The sequence below is a fragment of the Physella acuta genome, unplaced genomic scaffold (genome assembly GCF_028476545.2).
Source record: "Physella acuta isolate Inbredline_101_S28 unplaced genomic scaffold, ASM2847654v3 ptg000825l, whole genome shotgun sequence".
Taxonomy (NCBI): domain Eukaryota; kingdom Metazoa; phylum Mollusca; class Gastropoda; family Physidae; genus Physella; species Physella acuta.
Genome location: NW_026732343.1, coordinates 23567 through 44372, shown reverse-complemented (window position 1 = coordinate 44372; position 20806 = coordinate 23567). Strand labels below are relative to the sequence as shown.

The following is a 20806-nucleotide window of genomic DNA, read 5'->3' as shown; positions in this document are numbered from 1 at the left end:
GTTATTTGGACTTAAATAACATCGCGTTATAAAAAAAACTAAACCATCAAATAACCGTAATAACGGTATCTTAACATTTCCAAAATAGTTTCTTCATACATCATGTTAAATAAAAAAAGTTTTTCTTAAACAGCAATAAAGAGATATAGATCTAGACATGTATTATAGTATTATATTAATTTAATTTTTATAAAAACGCGCCGATACCATTTGTCACGTAAAAGTAGAAACATTAGGCCAAGTTAATGTTTTTTATTATTAGTCACGTGATATATCTATTTTTATCAAATTTCGCGGGAAACAGTAATGCATGGGTTACCATCAAGCCAGATAATTATTTTGCAACAATACAGAACTAGAATCTATCTAATATATAATAATCTAAATTCCAAAGAATTCTAACAGTGTGTTGGTATATTTGTTTTAATACAAAAATTTACATCAATGTATTAAAGTTCTGAATTTATAAATATAGATCTAGACTAGATTCTACTTCTAGAAAATCTAATTCTAGACTTTCATCTTTAATCTTTACTTAAATTCTTTACCCTCCTACTCCTACGACTACACTACACAGACAAAAACAGCGGCAGTGCCGTATGTCGTATGCCGTATTCAGCCGTATTGTTTTTCAGCCGTCGAACTTTACTTCCAGGTTATCACAGTTTTGAAAGCCACTGCTTGTTAATTTTACACATCTGTGTGTGTTGGAATAGTATTTTGAAATGTCATCGCAAACTCCATCTACACCTAGCAGGAGAAGCAAAAGGGGAAGAGGGACTGAAGCAGGCAGTCCAGATGGATCTGATAATCAACCACCACAAACCCGTAGGTTTTTTATTTTAATTAGATCTAGATCTATGTGACTGTGGTATTGTAACAATATTTGGACTTTATACAACTATTAGAAACTTGGCTTAGCTTCTAAATAATAATAATTAGAATATAGATCTAGTAGGCCTAGTTCTACTAGATCTAGAGATCTAGTAACTAGTTCAGATGGTATGGTAGTCCTACCTTGCCATAGTAGTAGAATCTAGAATCTAGTAGGATTCTAATCTAGATTCTTTAGGCCTATTAGTATAGTATTACTATTAATTGTCTACCTCTAATAAAATTCTAAGACCATTTGTATTTTCTAAATTGTCCAAAAGTTAACTAACAATTTGGATTTTTCCAGCAACACGACGCTCATCTAGATCAACCACTAGCACTCGTAAGTAATACTAAGTACTCCATTTCCTTTTTATTCTTCAAATTTGATGTTTAGGCCTATGTGTAGCTAGTCTCATAACGCGAGTTGAATTACCTCCCCTGACCCGCTTTTTTATGGCCACTTTCTAGTTCGTTTTTTTCTATCGCGTCTCGGCACTGTTGCTAAAAATAGCATTCGCGCAATACCATACGGGTAAATCTGTTTGGCGTCTGCTACACGCGATAGATCGTTGAATGGCCGACAAGCTGATATAAAAATTATTGCGACCGGATGCGATTTTCGTGGAAATTGAGCTAGATTTAGCAAAAGACAGCTATATTTGTGTAAAATATTATTATTTATACTTCTACTTACACAGATATTTTGATAACTGCAGTTCAGCCGTCCATTTTTCTTTTAAAATGTATCTTTAGAATTTCTGTACCTTTTGGCAATCGGTCAGGAGCATTTGCGCACTAAACCCACCCCCCTACGGCAGATCCGATTTTTTTCCCAGTGAACTCGTACTGACCTCCCACATAGCTAAGATAGTACATTGATACTGATGGGAAAGCCTCTAAATCTGTATTCCTACTAGAGATCTAGAAATAAATCTAGATCGTGGAGTTTTTATAATGACTTTTAAATTGAATGTCTCCAGTTTAAGATATTTTTTTTTCAAAACATAGCTACTTTTAGTACTATATTTAAGTATTTCAAACCCTTTTGGTAGTTTTTTCTTAAACTTAGACCTAGATCTAGTGATTAGATATCTATATTTTGTACTTATAACTTGCAGGCCTATTAAAATAATAATAAAACAGTTTGCTTGATAACTTCATTAGGTCATTTCATAAACACAAATGTTATAAACATATAAAATCACAAAACCATAGGTAATATCTGAATTCTGTAGCCTACCTTACATTTAGGCTAATACTGAATTAAAAAGAAATTACATTAGGGTTTGAAATTAATACAACTTGTAATTAAGAAAGAAAGCTCCAATTCTAAATACTACAAGATATAATAACAAACAATGAAACAAATTCAAAGCTTTTTTCAACCCATTTAGTCGAAAAGATTTTTATTTTTTCCGATATTGACCAAAATAAGTTTTTAAAGCTTAGGCCTACTGTTTTTACAAACATAACTCAATTTTATTAGGCCCCTGTAAACATTAATTAAGATTCCTCTGTAGACAAAGCAATCTATTTGGCAGATGAAGTAGAGTTCATGTTTCTTGACCTCGGTGTATGAAGTGATTGTCCGTGTGGTCAGCGATATTCACAGCCGTCTTTACTTTTTACCTTTAATTTCCCCAATGTATATCAGGTACCCATCAGAAATGGGTGGACTCTAATTGAATTTTATTAAACAAACATTTTGATATAGGCCTAGATCTACAATCTATAACATTCCAAACAACATCTGTTCTGTAGAATTTACCTTTCTGCTTCCAAATGCGGTATTTTCCAATTGAAAATTCATCACAAAACATACAATAAATTATATAAATGGCATTTTATAAATTTATATAAACTATTTACTTTCACCTTGGTGTAAAAAAATGTAGGTATAAGCAAACTGATTTCAATAGTAAGAAAGAATCATGTCTTTTCTTGCTTACTAGCTTTAAAACAAGTGAATTTGACTTTTTACCTGCGTTTTTGGTCGCGTTTCTATATATTTTATTTGCGACACTAAAAAAATTATATTTAATCAACCGATTATGCTAAATTAATAAAATTGGTACTGTTGGATTGCATTTTTAAAGCTCTACAATTATATGCTATTCTTTTTATAATTTGAAGAAAATTGAATTTATATGAGACTAACTACTATGTGGTTTAAAATTTTTGGGGTTTTATTATATACTATTTCAAATGTCTTTAAACTTGAGTGGTTTAGATTGAGCAATACGATTTTAATATGATTTGTTTCCTTGACAGCAACAAGATCCAGCACGAGAAAGTCCCCAGGTAACAGAAGCGAGCTGTCATCTCCTCCTTCTCAGCGTCGCAGGATTGAAGCTTCCTCCCCTGGTGATGAGCTCGGGCCCCTGGATTCTTCCTCTGTGACAGGAGCAGCTGATGATTCTTTTGTTACTAGTCCGAGGGGAGGTAATACATTGTCTACTTTACAATTGACTCACCTAGATCACTCTTGCTCACCCACTTATCATCCTAATGCAGCTAACTTTGTGTGAATAGTGTTTAAGAAAATAAAATAAGGATTACGAGCCGACCCGCGACGTAGCATACACCGCTACTTAGTTGTTTTATTTTCTACTTTCCAGTAATTCATAATTTGTAAATTTGACATTACTAATGCTGCGACTGAAAATAATTGCTTTAAAACACTATCAGTAGCTCGTGAAGGATGATTATCCCTCCCTCTCATTGGAAAGCAGCCTCCCCTTAGTTTCAAATAGTTATAAAACTAAAGTATCTGCCCTTAATAGCCATCACTAATTTGACCCAGCTATACGATTGTAAACATTGGGCATGAACTACAGCTCACCAGACTGGAGAGGGAGGGAGTGGGAGGAGGGTTAGTTAGTCGGCTTACTGTGTCATGGTGTCAATGAAGAGAATTATATATATAGATTAGAATGGCCTACATTAAGTAATGTTAGCAGTTAAGGAATAACCTTGTAATAAATCTTCTGGATCATTTGCATAGTTTAAATTAACTTAGAATATTTTCATGTCTTATGTTTACATATTATTTTAGGTTTGAAAGTATTTGATTAGACTTTGCAATGTCACAAACTTCTAATTTGAAACATTTATTTGATAGTTTATATTCTATTTTTTATGAACATGCAATTTTCCCCAGTGCCCACCAGTGAAATAGATCTGAGCTCCCCACTAAACTATGGCACACCTGGCTCACAGGGTACAGGTATTGGAACCCCAGCCGTGGGGGCCACGCCCATCAGACACAGACCTGATGTACGAAGTGACAGAAAACTAAGACAGGTGGCCATTGGTGGATCTGAACCTCCATCTGTAAGTGATAAGTTTGTTTTCATATTGATTGTAAAATATGTTTTCATTATACCGTATTTTCCGCATAAAAGAAAAAATTTTAACCTCCATCTGTAAGTGATAGTTTGTTTTCATATTGATTGTAAAATATGTTTTCATTATACCGTATTTTCCGCATAAAAGAAAAAATTTTAACCTCCATCTGTAAGTGATAGTTTGTTTTCATATTGATTGTAAAATATGTTTTCATTATACCGTATTTTCAGCATAAAAGAAAAATTTTTTACCGAGGTAAATCTTTTTTATAGTCAGGTCATTTGTATCTTGATGCAAGTTGAGGGTTTGCATTATTAAGCTTTTGTATTTCAAGAAATATATTTCTTCTTATATGTCGGAAACTACAGGATTTATTCATATTTCAGGGTTCGTGCGGCCTCCTGAAATTCCAGGAGGTCCTGGAAAACTCCTGGAATCTTAAAAAACGTAAAAATCTCCTGGAATTCTCCTGGAATTTGAAAAAATATAAAAATCTCCTGGAATTCTCCTGAAATTTTAAAAATTCTCCTAAAATCTCATGAAATTTTATTAACCCGCGGCGCAAAACCCGACCGAAATTATTTGATTTTGTTCCGCCAATAATTGAATAGTAATTTTTAAATGGGACAAAAATAAACGCATCGGCCGTTGTCCGACTGAATCGCACTGCCGTGATCTACACATCGTGTGGCACAGCAGAGTGTGTGGTCACGTGATGCTAGGCGATTGACCCGATTGAATGATACTATAAACAATTTCTAAAGATAGATAGGCCTACATGTGTTCCCGTGTTTGACTTGTCGGCTACGGGATTTTTAAAGTAGACAGGCATGTTTCATAACTTTGTCTTAAACTATTGAAACAGCAAAAAAAAAAGTTGTAGTAGTATTTACGGCTCAGGACTAATTGTCAAAATTAATCTTCTTTAGAAAACCCGGATAGCTGCGACCCGATCAAACAATGCTGATTCGCGTAACGTTTCATTATTTTATTTTATACATTAATTTTTCGTAAAAATGGCTATAAAAAATAAATTAAATTTTTCCAGTGTCTCTTTTTTTCAGTTGACTAAAAATTGTTAATACGCTTAATACTAGCTTGCCAAATCGACCAAAATGGGCTGGGGTGGGTGGGGGAAGACACTGACCATCCTACACGGTATGTAACACCCAACGTAACATCCATAGCTCAACCCGCCCCCACTACGCCGTGACGCGACAAGCCAACGATCGTCACCTTTGATGTTGTGTAACACTCGTACGGTGGTTTCATACCCCACCTCCCTTCCCCCTTTCCCTTTGTGGAGTTGATGTTACTAATCCTTGGGCATAGATCAAGAAATCTTGCCAGACTTTTGTCTCTGAAATTACATAATATTCGTCTGACACGTTCATCGGGTTGGTCGACTAGCCTAGCATCATTGGATTTGGCATCCAAAAATCAATAAAATATCACGAAATGATATTAATTGGTGAAGTCTGCTTGCATTTATACCTCTTTTATAGTGAAAAACTCTTTAAAATTTGGTTCATACCCTCCCAGTATTTTTCCTCTTTCAGTGTCTATCCCAAATGTCTGAAAAATCTGCTCTTTTTTTTTAATGACAAAAAAAATCATAACTTTTTTATTTATGGTCAGATTTTGAAAATTCAAACTGGTCTGTAGTCAGATTGATAGCCTCTATCCTAATATGTAACTAATATATTGTTTTATTTTTACTGAAATTAAATTTTTGCTTTGGCTTAGCTAATTAAATGTATTATTAAGTACGCTTTTTTTTTAAAAATGTACAAATTGGGTTTCTTTTTGTTTTTAAAATCTCCTTGAATTTTTTTTAAACTCCTGGAAAAGTCCTGGAAAACTCCTGGAATTTTATTTGAACTTTTGAGCATGAACCCTGATATTTCATAAAAGCTTTTAAATACTAAAATATTCTTCTGTTTCAAAGCTTGGTGTTTATCACAGCTTCAGTTTGACTGTTTCCGTGCCTTGGTGTCAATTAGAATCTTTCAGGTTGAAACCTGTTGAACTCCTAATGTCATTAGTAAATGAGCATTATAGTAAATTTTATTGTGTGCTATCAATCTTAACTTCAAGATCTTGTTTTAAAGTAAAGAACTGGTTCAAATATTAGTTCACCTGTTTAAGTGACCTCTAAATGAAAGGATAATGTAATCAGCATTACCCCTAGCTGTTCTTAAGTAATACAGGTACCGGTTAGACTTAGGCTTGAGCCCAGGATCTGAACTCTAGACTTTTGGGTTGGCAGTTGTATGCTCTAGACCACACTGTTAGGATGTATGTTTCACTAGGCAAATTGGTGCACATGAATGCTGGTGTGAAACTATAATATTGAACGAGTGAAAGTGTGACGCGGTACGCAAGAAAGTGACATTTTAGTGTGAGTTCGTTGTTGCCGGGGAAGAAGCTTCAATTAGTCTTGTTGTTGTGTTAGGGTTAGGTTGTCCAGTCTTAGTATCGTTTGTTCAAGTCGTCTGATGTATATACTATAGTGCAATAAATAGAAACAGTAACCAATGTCATCCTGTCATATCCTTTGCATGCGTTGATGTCGTCATGTTTCAAGATGAACTATTGCATGGCTAGACATAATAAAATGGTAGTGGTATCTGGATATTCTATTGGATCAAGTAGTTCTACCCTCTCACTGCATAGCTGCAGGACACATAGAACCCAGTTATAACACACCATCCTTAAATCTTGTTAAATAATTCTATAATGTCATTATTTTTAACGCAGGAAACTGACAGGAGTGAGGTAGCCAGTGATATAAATGTGGCTGGACCCCAGCTGGTCATCTGGGGAACAGATGTGGTGGTCAGTCACTGTAAGGAGAAGTTCAGAAGTTTTATCATGAGGTATGTGGACACAAGCATGGCTGATGATGAGCAGTTCTCAGGCATGGATGTGGACCAACCTTATTATCTGCAGAGAATGGATGAGGTAAAAATAGAAAAAATTATTTCATAAAATAACTCATAGCTTGTTTTCTTTCTTTTTTTTTTAAGTTAATACTAGCATCAGTTTGTGTTGTAAATCATACATTTTTAGTACCTTTTTATTTTTACAATTTATTTTTATGTTTAAGATGAATGTTCATTATACTTTTTTTAGTGATTATTTAAGGACATTACTTCTTTAAATAATTTAATTCTCTAATTACTTTCACATCTTGTTTAAAACAAAATTAAACTAGCTTTTAATTAGTAATCAAACAATAGTGTTACAATTATTTTAATCATTAATTGTCACTCCTTGTTAACTTGTCATTTTAGCAGAAAATAATTTTTGTTGTAATGTTGTTCGAATAAAGTATAATTTATTACATTTTAGTTCATTCTTATAAAAACTTTAATATTTCAGATCAATGCTATTGGAGAACCATTCTTAAATGTCAACTGTTCTCACCTGCGTGAGTACAATGCTGAACTCTACCGTCAACTCATCTGCTACCCGCAAGAAGTGATCCCAACATTCGACATGGCCATCAATGAAATGTTCTTTGAGCGTTTCCCCACTGCCACGCTGGAGCACCAGATCCAAGTTAGACCATACAATGCAGAGCACACTAAAAATATGAGATCACTCAACCCTGAAGGTAAAAATCACATTGTTTTTAGTGAAAAATGTTCTTGCACATGAAAATATTTATAAATATCTATTTACAATAAAAAAATCTTATACACTGTTGTGGTTTTGTTGACGCTGTTTAAAAAATTATACATTTCCAGCCATATCTGCTTCAATATTTAGTTTCTAATTTGTACTTAATCGCTAATATATTTTGTAATTGTACTTCATTATGATCAATACATTTATTTAGTATTTGTATTAAATGATCAAGTTATTTTTAAATTGTTCTCAATGATGAATGGCCATTGTGTCTACTTACAATCTGGATTGTTTCATTATTTTAAACATTTAAGCATTTTTACAATCCCCAGATATTGACCAGCTGATAACTATCTGTGGCATGGTTATCAGAACGTCCTCCCTTATCCCTGAAATGCGTGAGGCTTTCTTCCAATGCCACGTTTGTCAGAACACAACCACGGTTGAGATTGACCGTGGTCGCATCGCTGAGCCAACCCTCTGTACCCACTGTAACACAAAATATTCGTACCAGATGATTCACAACAGATCTCAGTTTTCTGATAAACAGATGATCAAGATGCAGGAGTCCCCAGGTTAGTGCTTGAATCCTTTAATAGGAAATTATAAATAAACTCAATATTGGAGTTTCTGCTTTAAAATTACTAAAAAAAGATCTTTTGGTAATTTATGGTAGAGCACATGATTGTTAACTTGAAAATTTTAAGTTTAGATCCCAGACTAGTCCATAGGATGTTAATTCTAAGCATCTCTGTTGGGTACCTGACTCGTATTAGTCAAAACTAAGACAGCTGGGCATAGAACTAAATACACTATTCTTTTCTGTGCTGAGGTAATTGAAATGGATGCCTCTATTTTATTAGCACATGGGCCTTGAGCAATTTTAGAAATTCCAAAATTTTGCTATGATCATTTATATTTGTCGATATCACATGTTACTTTATTATTTCTCCTTTAATCATGTTTGTTATTGGTGTAGTAAACTGTAAAAAAAAAAATATATTGATGCAAATTTTTTTTAAAGTGACGTGTCTTGCTTACTGTATTATGTAGATTCTATATATATTGTTCTCAATAAGTTGCTAACAATTGTATTCCTTTTCCCCCACAGAGGACATGCCACCAGGTCAAACACCTCACACTGTCATCCTGTACGCCCACAATGATTTGGTGGACCGTGTCCAGCCTGGTGATCGTGTGACTGTGACCGGCATCTTCAGGGCCGTCCCGCTCAGAGTCAACCCTCGCCAGAGGAACGTCAAGTCTGTTTACAAGACGCACATTGATGTGGTACACTTTAGGAAGCTGGATGCCAAAAGGCTTACAGAAGATAGTGAAGAGGGGTGAGTTTTTTATCAATCTATGCTTAAAATGGTCTAGTTCTTTTTCGCAGAGATTTATTATTTCAGATGTTGTTTTTTGTTGAAATCCAATTTTTATCTGTTGAGAGAGATATTGTGAAATAGAAATATTTTCCCTATGCTAAAGTAGCTAGGCCAATGCCGCTGCCGAGAAAATCGAACAAATCGGCTTTTCCCTACCCCCTGCATGTTTAACTCTGTTTTTTGCATGCTTTTATTGTGTTTATGTTAACATGTTATACACCATTCTGTTCGTAATTGAACAACCTTTTTAACTGTATAAGTTTGATTTCTTTATTACTTCAGACGTTGAAGAAATCGCCGATTTAATCGCATTTTTTACCCCCCGCGGCGACGTGCCGATTAGGGGGGAGGCTTTTTCACCTTTTTAAAAGAGGGGTGTTACTTAGAGTCTATAGACTCTTTGAGTTTTCGTACTACAACAGTGAAACTTGGTAGAAGAATAGATTAAATGTTCACGTATAACGCTCAAGGTTCTTGGGGAAAATATGTTAAATACATTTGGAGATATCGAACGGCAAAGTTGAACTAAGTTATTTGGGCTATTAATGAACCGATTTTTAATTTGAACCTTGAGCTGTATTCCTGAAATCTCGACGTTTATTAATATGTATGATATGTCATATTAGGCCCTATAATAAGGACGTCTATAGACTTTGAAGTGGACCGAAAATCAAAACATGACGTGCCGACCGCTGTCCGACTGAACCGCTTCGAATCGACGTGTTTTAAATATGACGCGCTACAATTTTTTTATGGACGTATCGAGTTTACGTACTACAACAATCAAATTTGGCAGACGAACAGATTAAATGTAGACGTACAACGCTCAAGGTTCGTGGTCAAAATAAGTTAAATACTTCGGGAGATATCGGACCGCAAAGTTGAACTAAGTTTCCCGGTCTATTATTTGACCTATTTTACATTTGAACCTTGAGCTGTATTCCTGAAATCCCGCCGTTTATTTTAATGTATGACATGTATTATAACACGTCATAATAAAGCCGTCCATACATTTTAAAACCGAACGAAAATAAAAATTAACGCGTCGGCCGCTGTCCGACTGAATCGTGATCTACACATCGTGTAGCACAGTCGAGTGTGTGGTCACGTGACGCTAGGCGGTTGATCCGATTGGATGAGACTATAAACAATTTCTAAAGATAGATACGTGTGTTCCCGTGTTTGACTCGTCGGGTATTGCTATTTTATATTTAAGTAGACAGGCATGTTTCATAACTTTGTTTTAAACCACTGAAACGGCAAAAAAAAAAAGGTTGTAATAGTATTACTATTTACTATTCGTCGAAATTAATCTTCTTTAGAAATTAAACCGGCCCGATCAAACGATGCTGATGTGATTTGGGAACGTTTCATTATTGTGTACATTACTTTTTCGTAAAAATGGCTGTAAAAAAAATAAATTTAATTTTACCCCGGGCTCTTTTATTTCGGTTGACTAACATTTTTTAAAACCCTTAACAACGTGGAGGTTACTAGCTTGCCAAATCGACCAAAATGGGATGGGATGGGTATGGGGAGTCACTGACCATCCTACACGGTATGTAACTATTGTAACACCGTATGTAACATCCATAGCCTCACCCCGCCCCCACTACTCCGTGACGCGACAAGCCGAGGGTCGGCGCCTTTGATGTTGTATAACACCCGTACGGTACCCGAGCGGCTCGCGGTGGTTTCATACCCCACTTCCCTCCCCCTTCATTTTGTGGAGTTGATGTTACTAACCCTCGGGCATAGATCAGGAAATCTTGCCAGACTTTTGTCTCTAAAATTACATAATATTCGTCTGACACGTTCATCGGGTTGGCCGACTAGCCTATCTTGCCTCGTGTTTACGTAATACGGCAATTAAATTTGTTGGTCAGAAAACCTGGTTACCCACGTCTGATTGAACTATGTCTAGGCAAATGCTGATGGTGATAAACACCTCCGTGTTTAAGCAGACACAGAAAACTTAAAAAATGCCTAGCATCTACTACACACAGTCAAGCACTCAAACACGTGCTTTTCCCCCCAATGTAATAGGCCTATGGTAGGCCTACAAAATACACAAGCTTACTACTAGCATAAACATTGAGCATATATAAATCTATGTTATAGACCTATAACTTACACTACCTTATACAAGCTAAAAAAAAATAATTTTCCTCCAATGTTTATGGTATTAAAATTGTAAAAATGAGCAATTTTTGTGTGTTTAAAAATATTACAAAATTATCATAAAGCACACTGATTCTGATAAGACACATTTGTAACTAGCCTAATTCTATAGAAGAAAGTTGTATCAATTGTATGACATTTAAAGTAACAAGAAATATAAATATAATAAGATATGCCTATATTTTTTGAATAGATTAGGCCTGTAAGATTGCACATAGATTACATAACATATTTTAAGAAGTTACATCATCACAAATATACTATTGTTATAGCATCCTTCTCTTCATATTAAAACTATTAGTTATCTTTTCTTTAAGTAGGCTATTCACAATGAGCAAAAGAGATTTTAAAATAAATACATGGTAAATTATGAGCAAAAGGTGCGAATTACATAACCTGACATTTATAGTTTTGTAATAATGTTTGACCATTTTAAATATCACCATTAGCTTCAGCATATACAAATGTCATATTATAGATTAAAACAGTGTTTAATTTAAAGAATGACTTCTTATCACACGGATTATCAGATGTTGTAACAAAAATTGAAGGGGGGTATTACATAATCCATGAAATAAGTCTGTTATGTAATCAAAAGACACTTTTTAAAATAGCATCATTGGATTCGGCATACAAAAATCTACAAAATATCATAAAATGACATCAATTGGTGAAGTCTGCTTGCTTTTATACCACTTTTAGTGAAAAACTCTTAAAAATTTGGTCCATACCCTCCCAGTATTTTTCCTCTTTCAGGGTCTACCCCGGTTGTCTGAAAAAACTGCTGTTTTTTAATGACAAAAAAATTCATAACTTTTTTGTTTATGGTCAGATTTTGAAAATTCAAACTGATCTGTAATCAGATTGACAGTCCCTATCCAAATATGTAACTATTATATTGTTTTACTGAAATTAAATTTTTGCATTGGCCTCGCTAGCTAAAGTTCGTCAAAAAATAAATAGTTATCCCTTGCATGTTTATTTTGAAAAAAAAATTCTCATTTTTATCATCTGAAATTCCTGGAATTAACATCACATTGTTTAAGGAAAAGAGGTCATGCATTTTTAGCAGATTTCTCAACTTGTTGATAAAATATAACTCCTTCCTTTTTTTTTTAAAGAAAAAAATGAGTGGTCACTATTACGTCTCTCTTCTCTGTATTACTCATTAATTTATAAAGTTTGTCCTATATTTCTATACATTCTACACTTTTGTTTCTTCCCTATTACATTCTATTCTTATAGTGTCAATTTTCTTTTTAAAAATTAATTGCTTATTTTTTTCTTGACTTTTTTACATTTTAGGACTGTACAGATGAGAGAAGAAAGAATAAAAATAGTTAAAGATTTAGCAAAGAAACCTGATATCTATGAAAGACTTGCTCGTGCTATAGGTTTGTAATGTTTATTTAATCATCATAAATTCTGTTGTTTTTTTTTTATTATGGAAGTTAGAAATTATAATTATTTTGACTAAAACATACAAAGTTGGAATATCAAATGCTACTCGGATTTATTACCTACACATTTCTTTTCATGAAATGGTTACTAAATTCATTTAAAAATAAATCACCTGTCAGTTGTAGGCGTAAAAAAATTTTTTTTTTCCTGTGTCTTAGTTCCACCTGTCTGATTTAGGTGTAAATCATTGCTTATTATAAAAATTAATATTTGTTTTTGCTGTGTCTAAGTACCAAGGAATGATATCAATGTAAAGATTTATATAGTTCATGTTTTGATGTTAAATTCCAGCTCCAAGCATCTATGAAAATGAAGACATCAAGAAGGGAATTTTGCTGCAGTTGTTTGGTGGAAATAGAAAGGATTTCTCAAACACTGGAAGGGGAAAGTTCAGGTACATTTTGTTTAGTTGTATTGTGAGTTTCACTAAGTGCGGTTGTTCTCAAAATCATGCCACATGTGCACAAGTTGAGGTGTGTGGTAGGCGTGGTTGAGTTGTAAAGCTCATGGTTGCTAAACTGAAAAGTCTCGAGTTCGACCCCTTGGGCACATGAGGCTCGTTAGCTGGGGACAGCCACTCTTCTAGGAGTGACAACTCCAAAATTAAACAACTGCTGCCTTGTAGTTTGTTCTTGGTTGGACAAAGGCTATGGAAGCAAATCCAAAAAGAAAAGCAGGCTGAAATCGGAGTCAATGGCCTCAATTGGGCATAACCAGTTGACACATATACTTAATTGTGTTGGAGGGGAACCCTACCAACACTAAAAATTAAGAACAAAGAAGAAAAGGTGTGTTGTTTATGTAAAGCACAAGTAGTTTTTTTTTACCCACTTGGACAAGCCTTCAAAGAAACTGTCCAGAACTATTCTGTGTCCCAAGTGGTGCACCATTTTTCTTATTTAGTTATCTAGGTTTTCTTAGTATTGTCTCCTTTTCTTTTCTCTGGGTATTCCATTTAAAGTCTTGTCTTGCTAGTTCTATTCAAAATTGCTGAATTTTATGTATTATTTTTATCTTAGTAAGTTAAGAAAAGTAAATCAGCCACTCAGAGGTTTGTTCAACTAGATTGAGAACTACTGTTTGATTTACCTGAATGCTTCAATAGAGAACTTGTTTAAACCTGAACATTTGTATCCTTCTAGGGCGGAGCTGAACATACTCCTGTGTGGTGACCCCGGTACTAGCAAGTCCCAGCTGCTGCAGTACGTCCATCACCTGGTCCCACGTGGTCAGTACACGTCTGGTAAAGGCTCCAGCGCTGTAGGTCTCACAGCCTACGTTACCAAGGACCCTGAGACCAGGCAACTTGTGTTGCAGACGTAAGTCAAACATTTTAAATACTGTATTTTCTGACGGTAAAGATCAACTTCAACTTTTTCAGTTAAAAGATTTAAAATATTTTGCTTTTCCTTCAAGGTGATTGTGAATTTTCTGTTCTAAATTCATCTCACATGCAGAAAATACTATAGTTTAATTATTTATTTTTTATAAAAAATTGTACGAAATTAAGCTAGGTTTTATAAAATACATGTTGCTCTGAGGCTTGATATTTTTGTTACATTGTAGGATAATAATTCCAAGGCCACTATCTCTGTTTTTAACAGTAAAAATGAAAGTTTCCATTACTGTGTGTTTTAGCCAAATTTTGAATATCTGTTTACAGTGGTGCTTTAGTTCTCAGTGACAATGGTGTGTGCTGTATTGATGAGTTTGATAAGATGAATGACAGTACAAGGTCTGTGCTGCATGAAGTCATGGTAAGTTTGATGTCTTGTGTCTAATGGTTATCACATTTCAGATAGTTGCTTCTCATTTTCACTGGTTTGCATTTTTAATAAAGTTTGGTATAAAACTATCGTAACTATTGCTCTAACCCCTGAAATTTTACACCATTACAATCAGCATTCTGTAGGAGTGTCCCTGAGTCCACCCAGCTATAACGGGTACCTAATTCACATTAAGCAAAGTAAAGGTGTCCGAGCATAGTAAAGTTCCCTTTTCAAACCTGATGGTTTATAGGGCAAGTGAAGTAGAGTTCACTTGTTTCTGTGACCTCAGCATATGAAGGTATAGTGTAGTAGGCACTATGCCCAGCTGTCTTTACATTCCCTAACATGAGTTAGGTGCCCATCAGAGTTGGTTGGACTCAGGGACTGTCTACTTACTTGAACCTGGATTCGAACTCGAGACTTCCGGGTTAGCAGTCCAGCTCTCCACCGCTAGACCACTCCTTTCCCTCCATGCATAGTGCTGACCACATTATCCCATTATTTGCAGAGGTCACAGAAACTTGTGAACTCTACTTCACTTGCCCCATGGACCGCCATGTTCCAAAAAGTGAACTTTACAATCAGCATTTAAAATGCTTTCAGATAGATTGACCAAATACTCTGTCATTAGTCACAAAATTGTAGTTGCTGTTTTTAATTAAAGGTTATTTAACTGCTTTCTATTTAATGTTTTTCAACACGGCATGTGTTACCAACAGCTGTTGATGTCTAATGTTAAATTTTTTTTTCAATTAAAATTAAACAGGAACAACAGACATTGTCCATCGCTAAAGCTGGAATTATTTGCTCACTGAATGCTCGGACATCTATACTTGCTGCTGCCAACCCTGTGGAATCTCAGTGGAATAAAAATAAAACAATCACAGAAAATATTCAACTGCCACACACTCTTCTCTCCAGGTAAACTGTCTCATCATTTTTTAAAACTGTTTTCATTTCCAGAAGAGTGGTTTTATTAACTTGTATCTCAAGTTGTGGTTAAATCATAGGAATTAATTATTAGAATCATGAAATGAAGTTAATGCTAAAAAATATAAGTTGATCAATGGTACCCTGAAGAAATAACTGTACAGTTAGATACTCACACAGTTTTTGTCAAATGGTTGAAAAAATGGGGCATATTGAATCCAAAACATTTCTGTTATTATGTAGTGTAACTAGACTAGGCTCATTTTACACATTAGTTAGATGAAATGTTTTATTTTTTAGGCTAAATACTGCTTGACACCAAATTTTGAGTTTATTTTGTTAGTTATTAACATTTTTTCCCTCTATTTCTGAAAAAGATTGATTTGACTTTATCTTTTTAATATTAGTATGTTAGTTATTAACATTTTCTTCCTCTTATTTCTTTAAAACAGATTTGACTTGATCTTCTTAATACTTGACCCACAAGACGAGCTGTTTGACAGAAGGCTGGCTGGCCATTTGGTCTCTCTTTATTTCCGTGGGAAAGATGCAGAAGAAGAAGAAAATATGGTAACTATACACACCATTCGTTATTTTAATTTTACAAGCTTTTATTTAACTTGTTTCTTCTGGATGGGTCTGGGTCTCTTCCTAATTATTAGTTAAAGAATCCAATACATATTATATCGACCCAAGCTTTTTTTAAATAGTTATTTAAATAGTAGTGTATTATAATATATTTAAAGAAAATCATTTATTTTCTCCTTTAGCGCATTATTACATTAAAGCTTATAATTAAAATGTTTTTTATGCATTTTTTAGTGTAATTTTCTTCTAAATTGATGTTATTTTATTTCACTTTAATGTTATTACAAACTTTTTTATAAATTAACTAAATTTCAGTCTGAGTAAATGAATTATTTTTTTCTCAACAGGACATGCATATTTTAAAAGATTACTTGACATACGCTAAAGCTTTTGTGAAACCCAAGATAGGAGAAGAAGCTGGACAGGCATTCATCCAAGCTTATGTTGAAATGAGGAAGGTGGGGAGTTCAAGGGGACAGATATCTGCATACCCCAGGCAACTAGAATCTCTTATACGATTGGCTGAAGCACATGCCAGAATGAGGCTGTCTGATAATGTGGAAGTTGCTGATGTGGAAGAAGCCAGAAGGTAAAAATCTGTCTAAATCTCTGCTTGGTTTTGTACTTGTTTTAAATAATATTCCTAATTTGTTTTTAAAAAAGACTGTAGTTCTATATTTTTCTACCTGTCTAGTAATTAACATAGAGTATCAATTTTAATTGAAGTGAAATTTTAATAAATAATTCATACGGTAGATGAAGTAGTTTTTTTTTCAAACGCCTGCAAGAGAAATGATTGTGTTATCAGGTTACCCTTATATGCATCCCATTACCCACCACAATCACCAAACAAACTCTACCAAGCTTGTGTTAGCTATAGCAGAAATTTTCCAAAACTTGATTAGTTTCTTCTGTTAGTTTGAGGCATGTAAATTATGAATAAAATAACAACACACTTTCCATACCTTCTCTAGTTATAAATCAGTCTTTTACTACTACTCTCCTCCTTTCTCCTTCCCCCCCTCCCCCATTACCCCAAAAAATGTTTACTCTCTAAATCGCATTTTGTACTCATTCTTTGGTTGAACTGCATGCAGCACGTTTTTTATCATTTTGGTTGTATTTATATAGTTTTCTCTTGTATCCATACTATTTTGTGTTGTGTTTTAATCATTTGTTTTTATCTATAACCCAGACTGTACAAGGAAGCCCTTAAACAGGCTGCCGTCGACCCTGCCACAGGAAAAATTGACATCACCATCTTGACCACAGGCATGAGCGGGGCGGCTCGCAAGAGGAAGGCGGAGGTGGCTGCAGCTCTGAAGAAACTGATCCAGGGCAAGGGGAAGATCCCAACTCTCAAGCACCAGAAACTGTATGAGGACTTCAGGGAAGCTCAGGAATTTGTAAGTTTTCCTCTCCTCTCTGCTGCCATATTCATAGAAATGATTTTAGCTTTTCTGAATGTTAAATATTGGATGATGTGGTTGAGTGGTAGGGTGCTCGACTGCTAGACCAAAGGTCTCAAGATCGGGTCCTGGTCAAGAGTTGGGTCTGCAGGACACCTGAGTCCACCCAGCTCTGACAGGTACCTAGCTAAAATTAGGGTAATAAAAAGCATGCTGTTTACCACACTATCCCTTCATATTTCGAGGGTAATGAAACAGGTCAACTCTACTTACCTGCCCCATGGAAACATGGTTCAAAGGAGATTTTTTAAAATGTAAACTGTAAAGACTTCAGTTGGTTATAATCCTTTTGCTTTGTATTTGTATACTAGAGATTGATTTTTTTTATCAAAGATTGTTTTGACATTTTATTCTTGAATTGTGCTTTACAAGATTAAGAAAATGTTTAAATTATTATTTTCAGCCAATCACCAAAGAGATGTTTGATGATGCTTTACGTGAACTTCAAGATGAAGATTTCCTTATTGTAACCAACAAAGTTATTCGACTGTGTTCGCTTTAAATCATTTTCTTTGATATTTTAATTACAAATTTTTTTTATAAACAGCCATTAGATTTTGTCTCTCATTTAGCTATAAATGCTTGGATTGGTTTGTATCATATTGAAAAGTATTGTAAATAATATATGATTCTCGGAAATGCTTGCTGAGCTATGTTAAATGTAGGAATGTTTCATGAAATTTAAGTGTCAAAAAACCAGCAAAATAGGAAGAAATAAAAAAACAAATATATATTTCTATTTTAATTTTTTTTCTTTTTGGAAAGCTTGTTTTTAATAGTAATGTATCATTAGAATTGTATATACAGTGACAAGTCAAGCTGACTGCTGTAATATTTTAAAAAATTGATACCTTGTCTATAATTAATTAGCAATTGCTGATATGTGGGGTGCTTATGTTTAAACAGTAATGCTAATAATTTTAGAGAAATTCATACAAACTATTGAAAATGTTGATTGCATTAACCTTCCATTCTTTCCGCACAACACCCACTTCATTAAAACAAGCAAGAATAAAGACAGTTATCAAACAAATTTAATTGATGCAAGTTGTGCTGATATTCTACTGGTCTGAGTATATTTCTATATCTTAAGCTGCAACGCTGTGCTCGTGGAGGCATAACAAAGTGAACACAAATACCTGCAGACCTACACTTCAGTATATGTGCGTGGTTATAAAAGTAACAAAAGTGAAATCTTCATATGAACACCGTATGGTTGACTGGGTGAAATTGATAATGAACAAGGGAAATAAAAACTTTGACAAAAATTTTAAATATTTAAAATGGAATGGTTTGCAATCAATGTACATTACAGGTAACACATTTTAGGGTTTTTTGAATACATTTCAAGAATCTTGATTAACAAATGGCACTGAGAAATAAGCTGCTTGTTTAACTGGAATAATTAATTTTCCATGTGCGAGTAATTTTTAATTAAAGCACCTGGTGTTTTATTTATGGTGATAAGTGAAGATAACTTAAGTTGTGAGATCAGAACAAAACCTGTTATTTATCTCCCTTACCCTAGCAACTAGACAAGGTATGAAAACCATTCTAATACCTGCATTCTTTGTAGATCAGCAGTAATGCTGGATATGTTTTCACATTAAATAACAATACAGGAACTTATCACAGCAAAATCTATATATATTAAAACTAATGATCACTAGAATTTAGTCAAGTCCATTTTCTGTATAAAATGAATCCAGGCTTCAAATAATAGAAGTAATAATATTCCATCTGGCATATTAAATTTTTTGTACTTAAAAATGTTGGTAAAAACAAGCTACCAACAGTGATCACATTGCTGTGTGCAGGTTACTGAAGTTTTAGCTTGGCTGATCACATCAGTCATTACAAAAAGTAGGAAATCAAAACATTTTCCAGCAATGTGCAACAAGTTAATGAGCGTACAGCAGGCATTTAATACTGACTTTACTGCACTCAGTGATGTAGGCAGGGAGATGTAGTATGATAAGTTTTAGACATCAGATATCTAATGTGGTCAGCTATTTTTAAATTGTATAATTTTGAATAATAATTTTAAATTCTTAATTAAAATCATTTACATATACAGATATAAATGCATACATAACATACCATATATATATATATATATATATATATATATATATATATATATATATATATATATATATATATATATATATATATATATATATATATATATATATATATATATATATATATATATATATATATATATATATATATATAAATTTAGGTATATATTTTTATATATATATATATATTTTTTATATTTTTATATATATAGATATAAAATTGGTATATATACTTATATATATATATACATACATTTGATATTTGATATATATACTTATATATATATATACTTATATATATATTACATATATATATATATATATATATATATATATATATATATATATATATATATATATATATATATATATATATATATATATATATATATATAAACATATATGAAATAAATTGGAACCCCCCACCCACTACATTTTCTGCCTACACCACTGACTGCACACAAAACATTTATATCATACATTTCTTGACTCAAACTAAAATAGCCACCTCAGCTTTTTTTCCCCACTTAAACAAAAATCACAGTGGTAGTTTTTCAAAGTAAAACTGAATTTAGGGTAAAAAGATACGTCTTAAAAATTCAGCTAAATAAATTAAGATTCTTTGATATAAAAAATGCAAGTAGTAGTGTCGAAAAAAAGTAAAAACATTCTTAGCAAGGCACAACAGGGAAATTAAAAATGTCAACAAAGGCTGTGTGTTTGATTTTAGATTAACTATGAACTATCTAGTGAACATCTTTGATAAAAGCAATTGTGATTAGTTCAATGCTATCAAAGACTGAATGATTATTTTAGAAATTTAAAGTGAATATATACACATTTAGCATCAAGCAAAAGATCTAGGTTATAATTTTTTTTTTTAATCACAAAAAAAAGAACTCAAGGGAGTGAATCAAGACAGATTTAAAGAATAATTAAAGTAGAGCCAAAAGCTTCTGGAATGGTATGGGAAACCCATAGTGGAATCATGAACAAATGGGTTCGTTGAAGTACTAGCAACTCTATACATAAAGGTTCCAGAGGAATGATAACAATATAAAATGGAGTGCATAACAACATAA

General features: G+C 33.5%; 1 protein-coding gene across 3 annotated transcripts; it reads left to right on the top strand.

The window, feature by feature from the left end:
• The first annotated feature begins 305 nt into the window (after positions 1-305).
• On the top strand, positions 306-18171 carry LOC131951753 (DNA replication licensing factor mcm4-A). 3 transcript variants are annotated; one of them, XM_059314137.1, is made up of 18 exons: positions 306-404; positions 656-828; positions 1181-1216; positions 3148-3318; positions 4037-4209; positions 6985-7188; positions 7609-7843; positions 8190-8432; positions 8969-9200; positions 12729-12817; positions 13176-13278; positions 14027-14203; positions 14548-14641; positions 15420-15574; positions 16036-16153; positions 16519-16760; positions 17367-17577; positions 18044-18171. In XM_059314137.1, the coding sequence occupies exons 2-18, from the start codon at positions 726-728 to the stop codon at positions 18140-18142; spliced, it is 2685 nt and encodes an 894-aa protein (XP_059170120.1). In that variant the 5' UTR covers positions 306-404; positions 656-725; the 3' UTR covers positions 18143-18171. The 3 variants fall into 3 exon arrangements, with proteins under 3 accessions (XP_059170120.1, XP_059170121.1, XP_059170119.1); XM_059314138.1 differs by having other exon boundaries at positions 306-408; XM_059314136.1 differs by having other exon boundaries at positions 315-412.
• Positions 18172-20806: the final 2635 nt, after the last annotated feature.

Coding starts and splice junctions, on each gene's coding strand:
- LOC131951753 (XM_059314137.1), top strand. CDS start 726: ATGTCATCGCAAACTCCATCTACACCTAGCAGGAGAAGCAAAAGGGGA. Junction 8,433..8,968: donor CAAGATGCAGGAGTCCCCAG/GTTAGTGCTTGA, acceptor TTTCCCCCACAG/AGGACATGCCACCAGGTCAA. Junction 15,575..16,035: donor CCACACACTCTTCTCTCCAG/GTAAACTGTCTC, acceptor TCTTTAAAACAG/ATTTGACTTGATCTTCTTAA.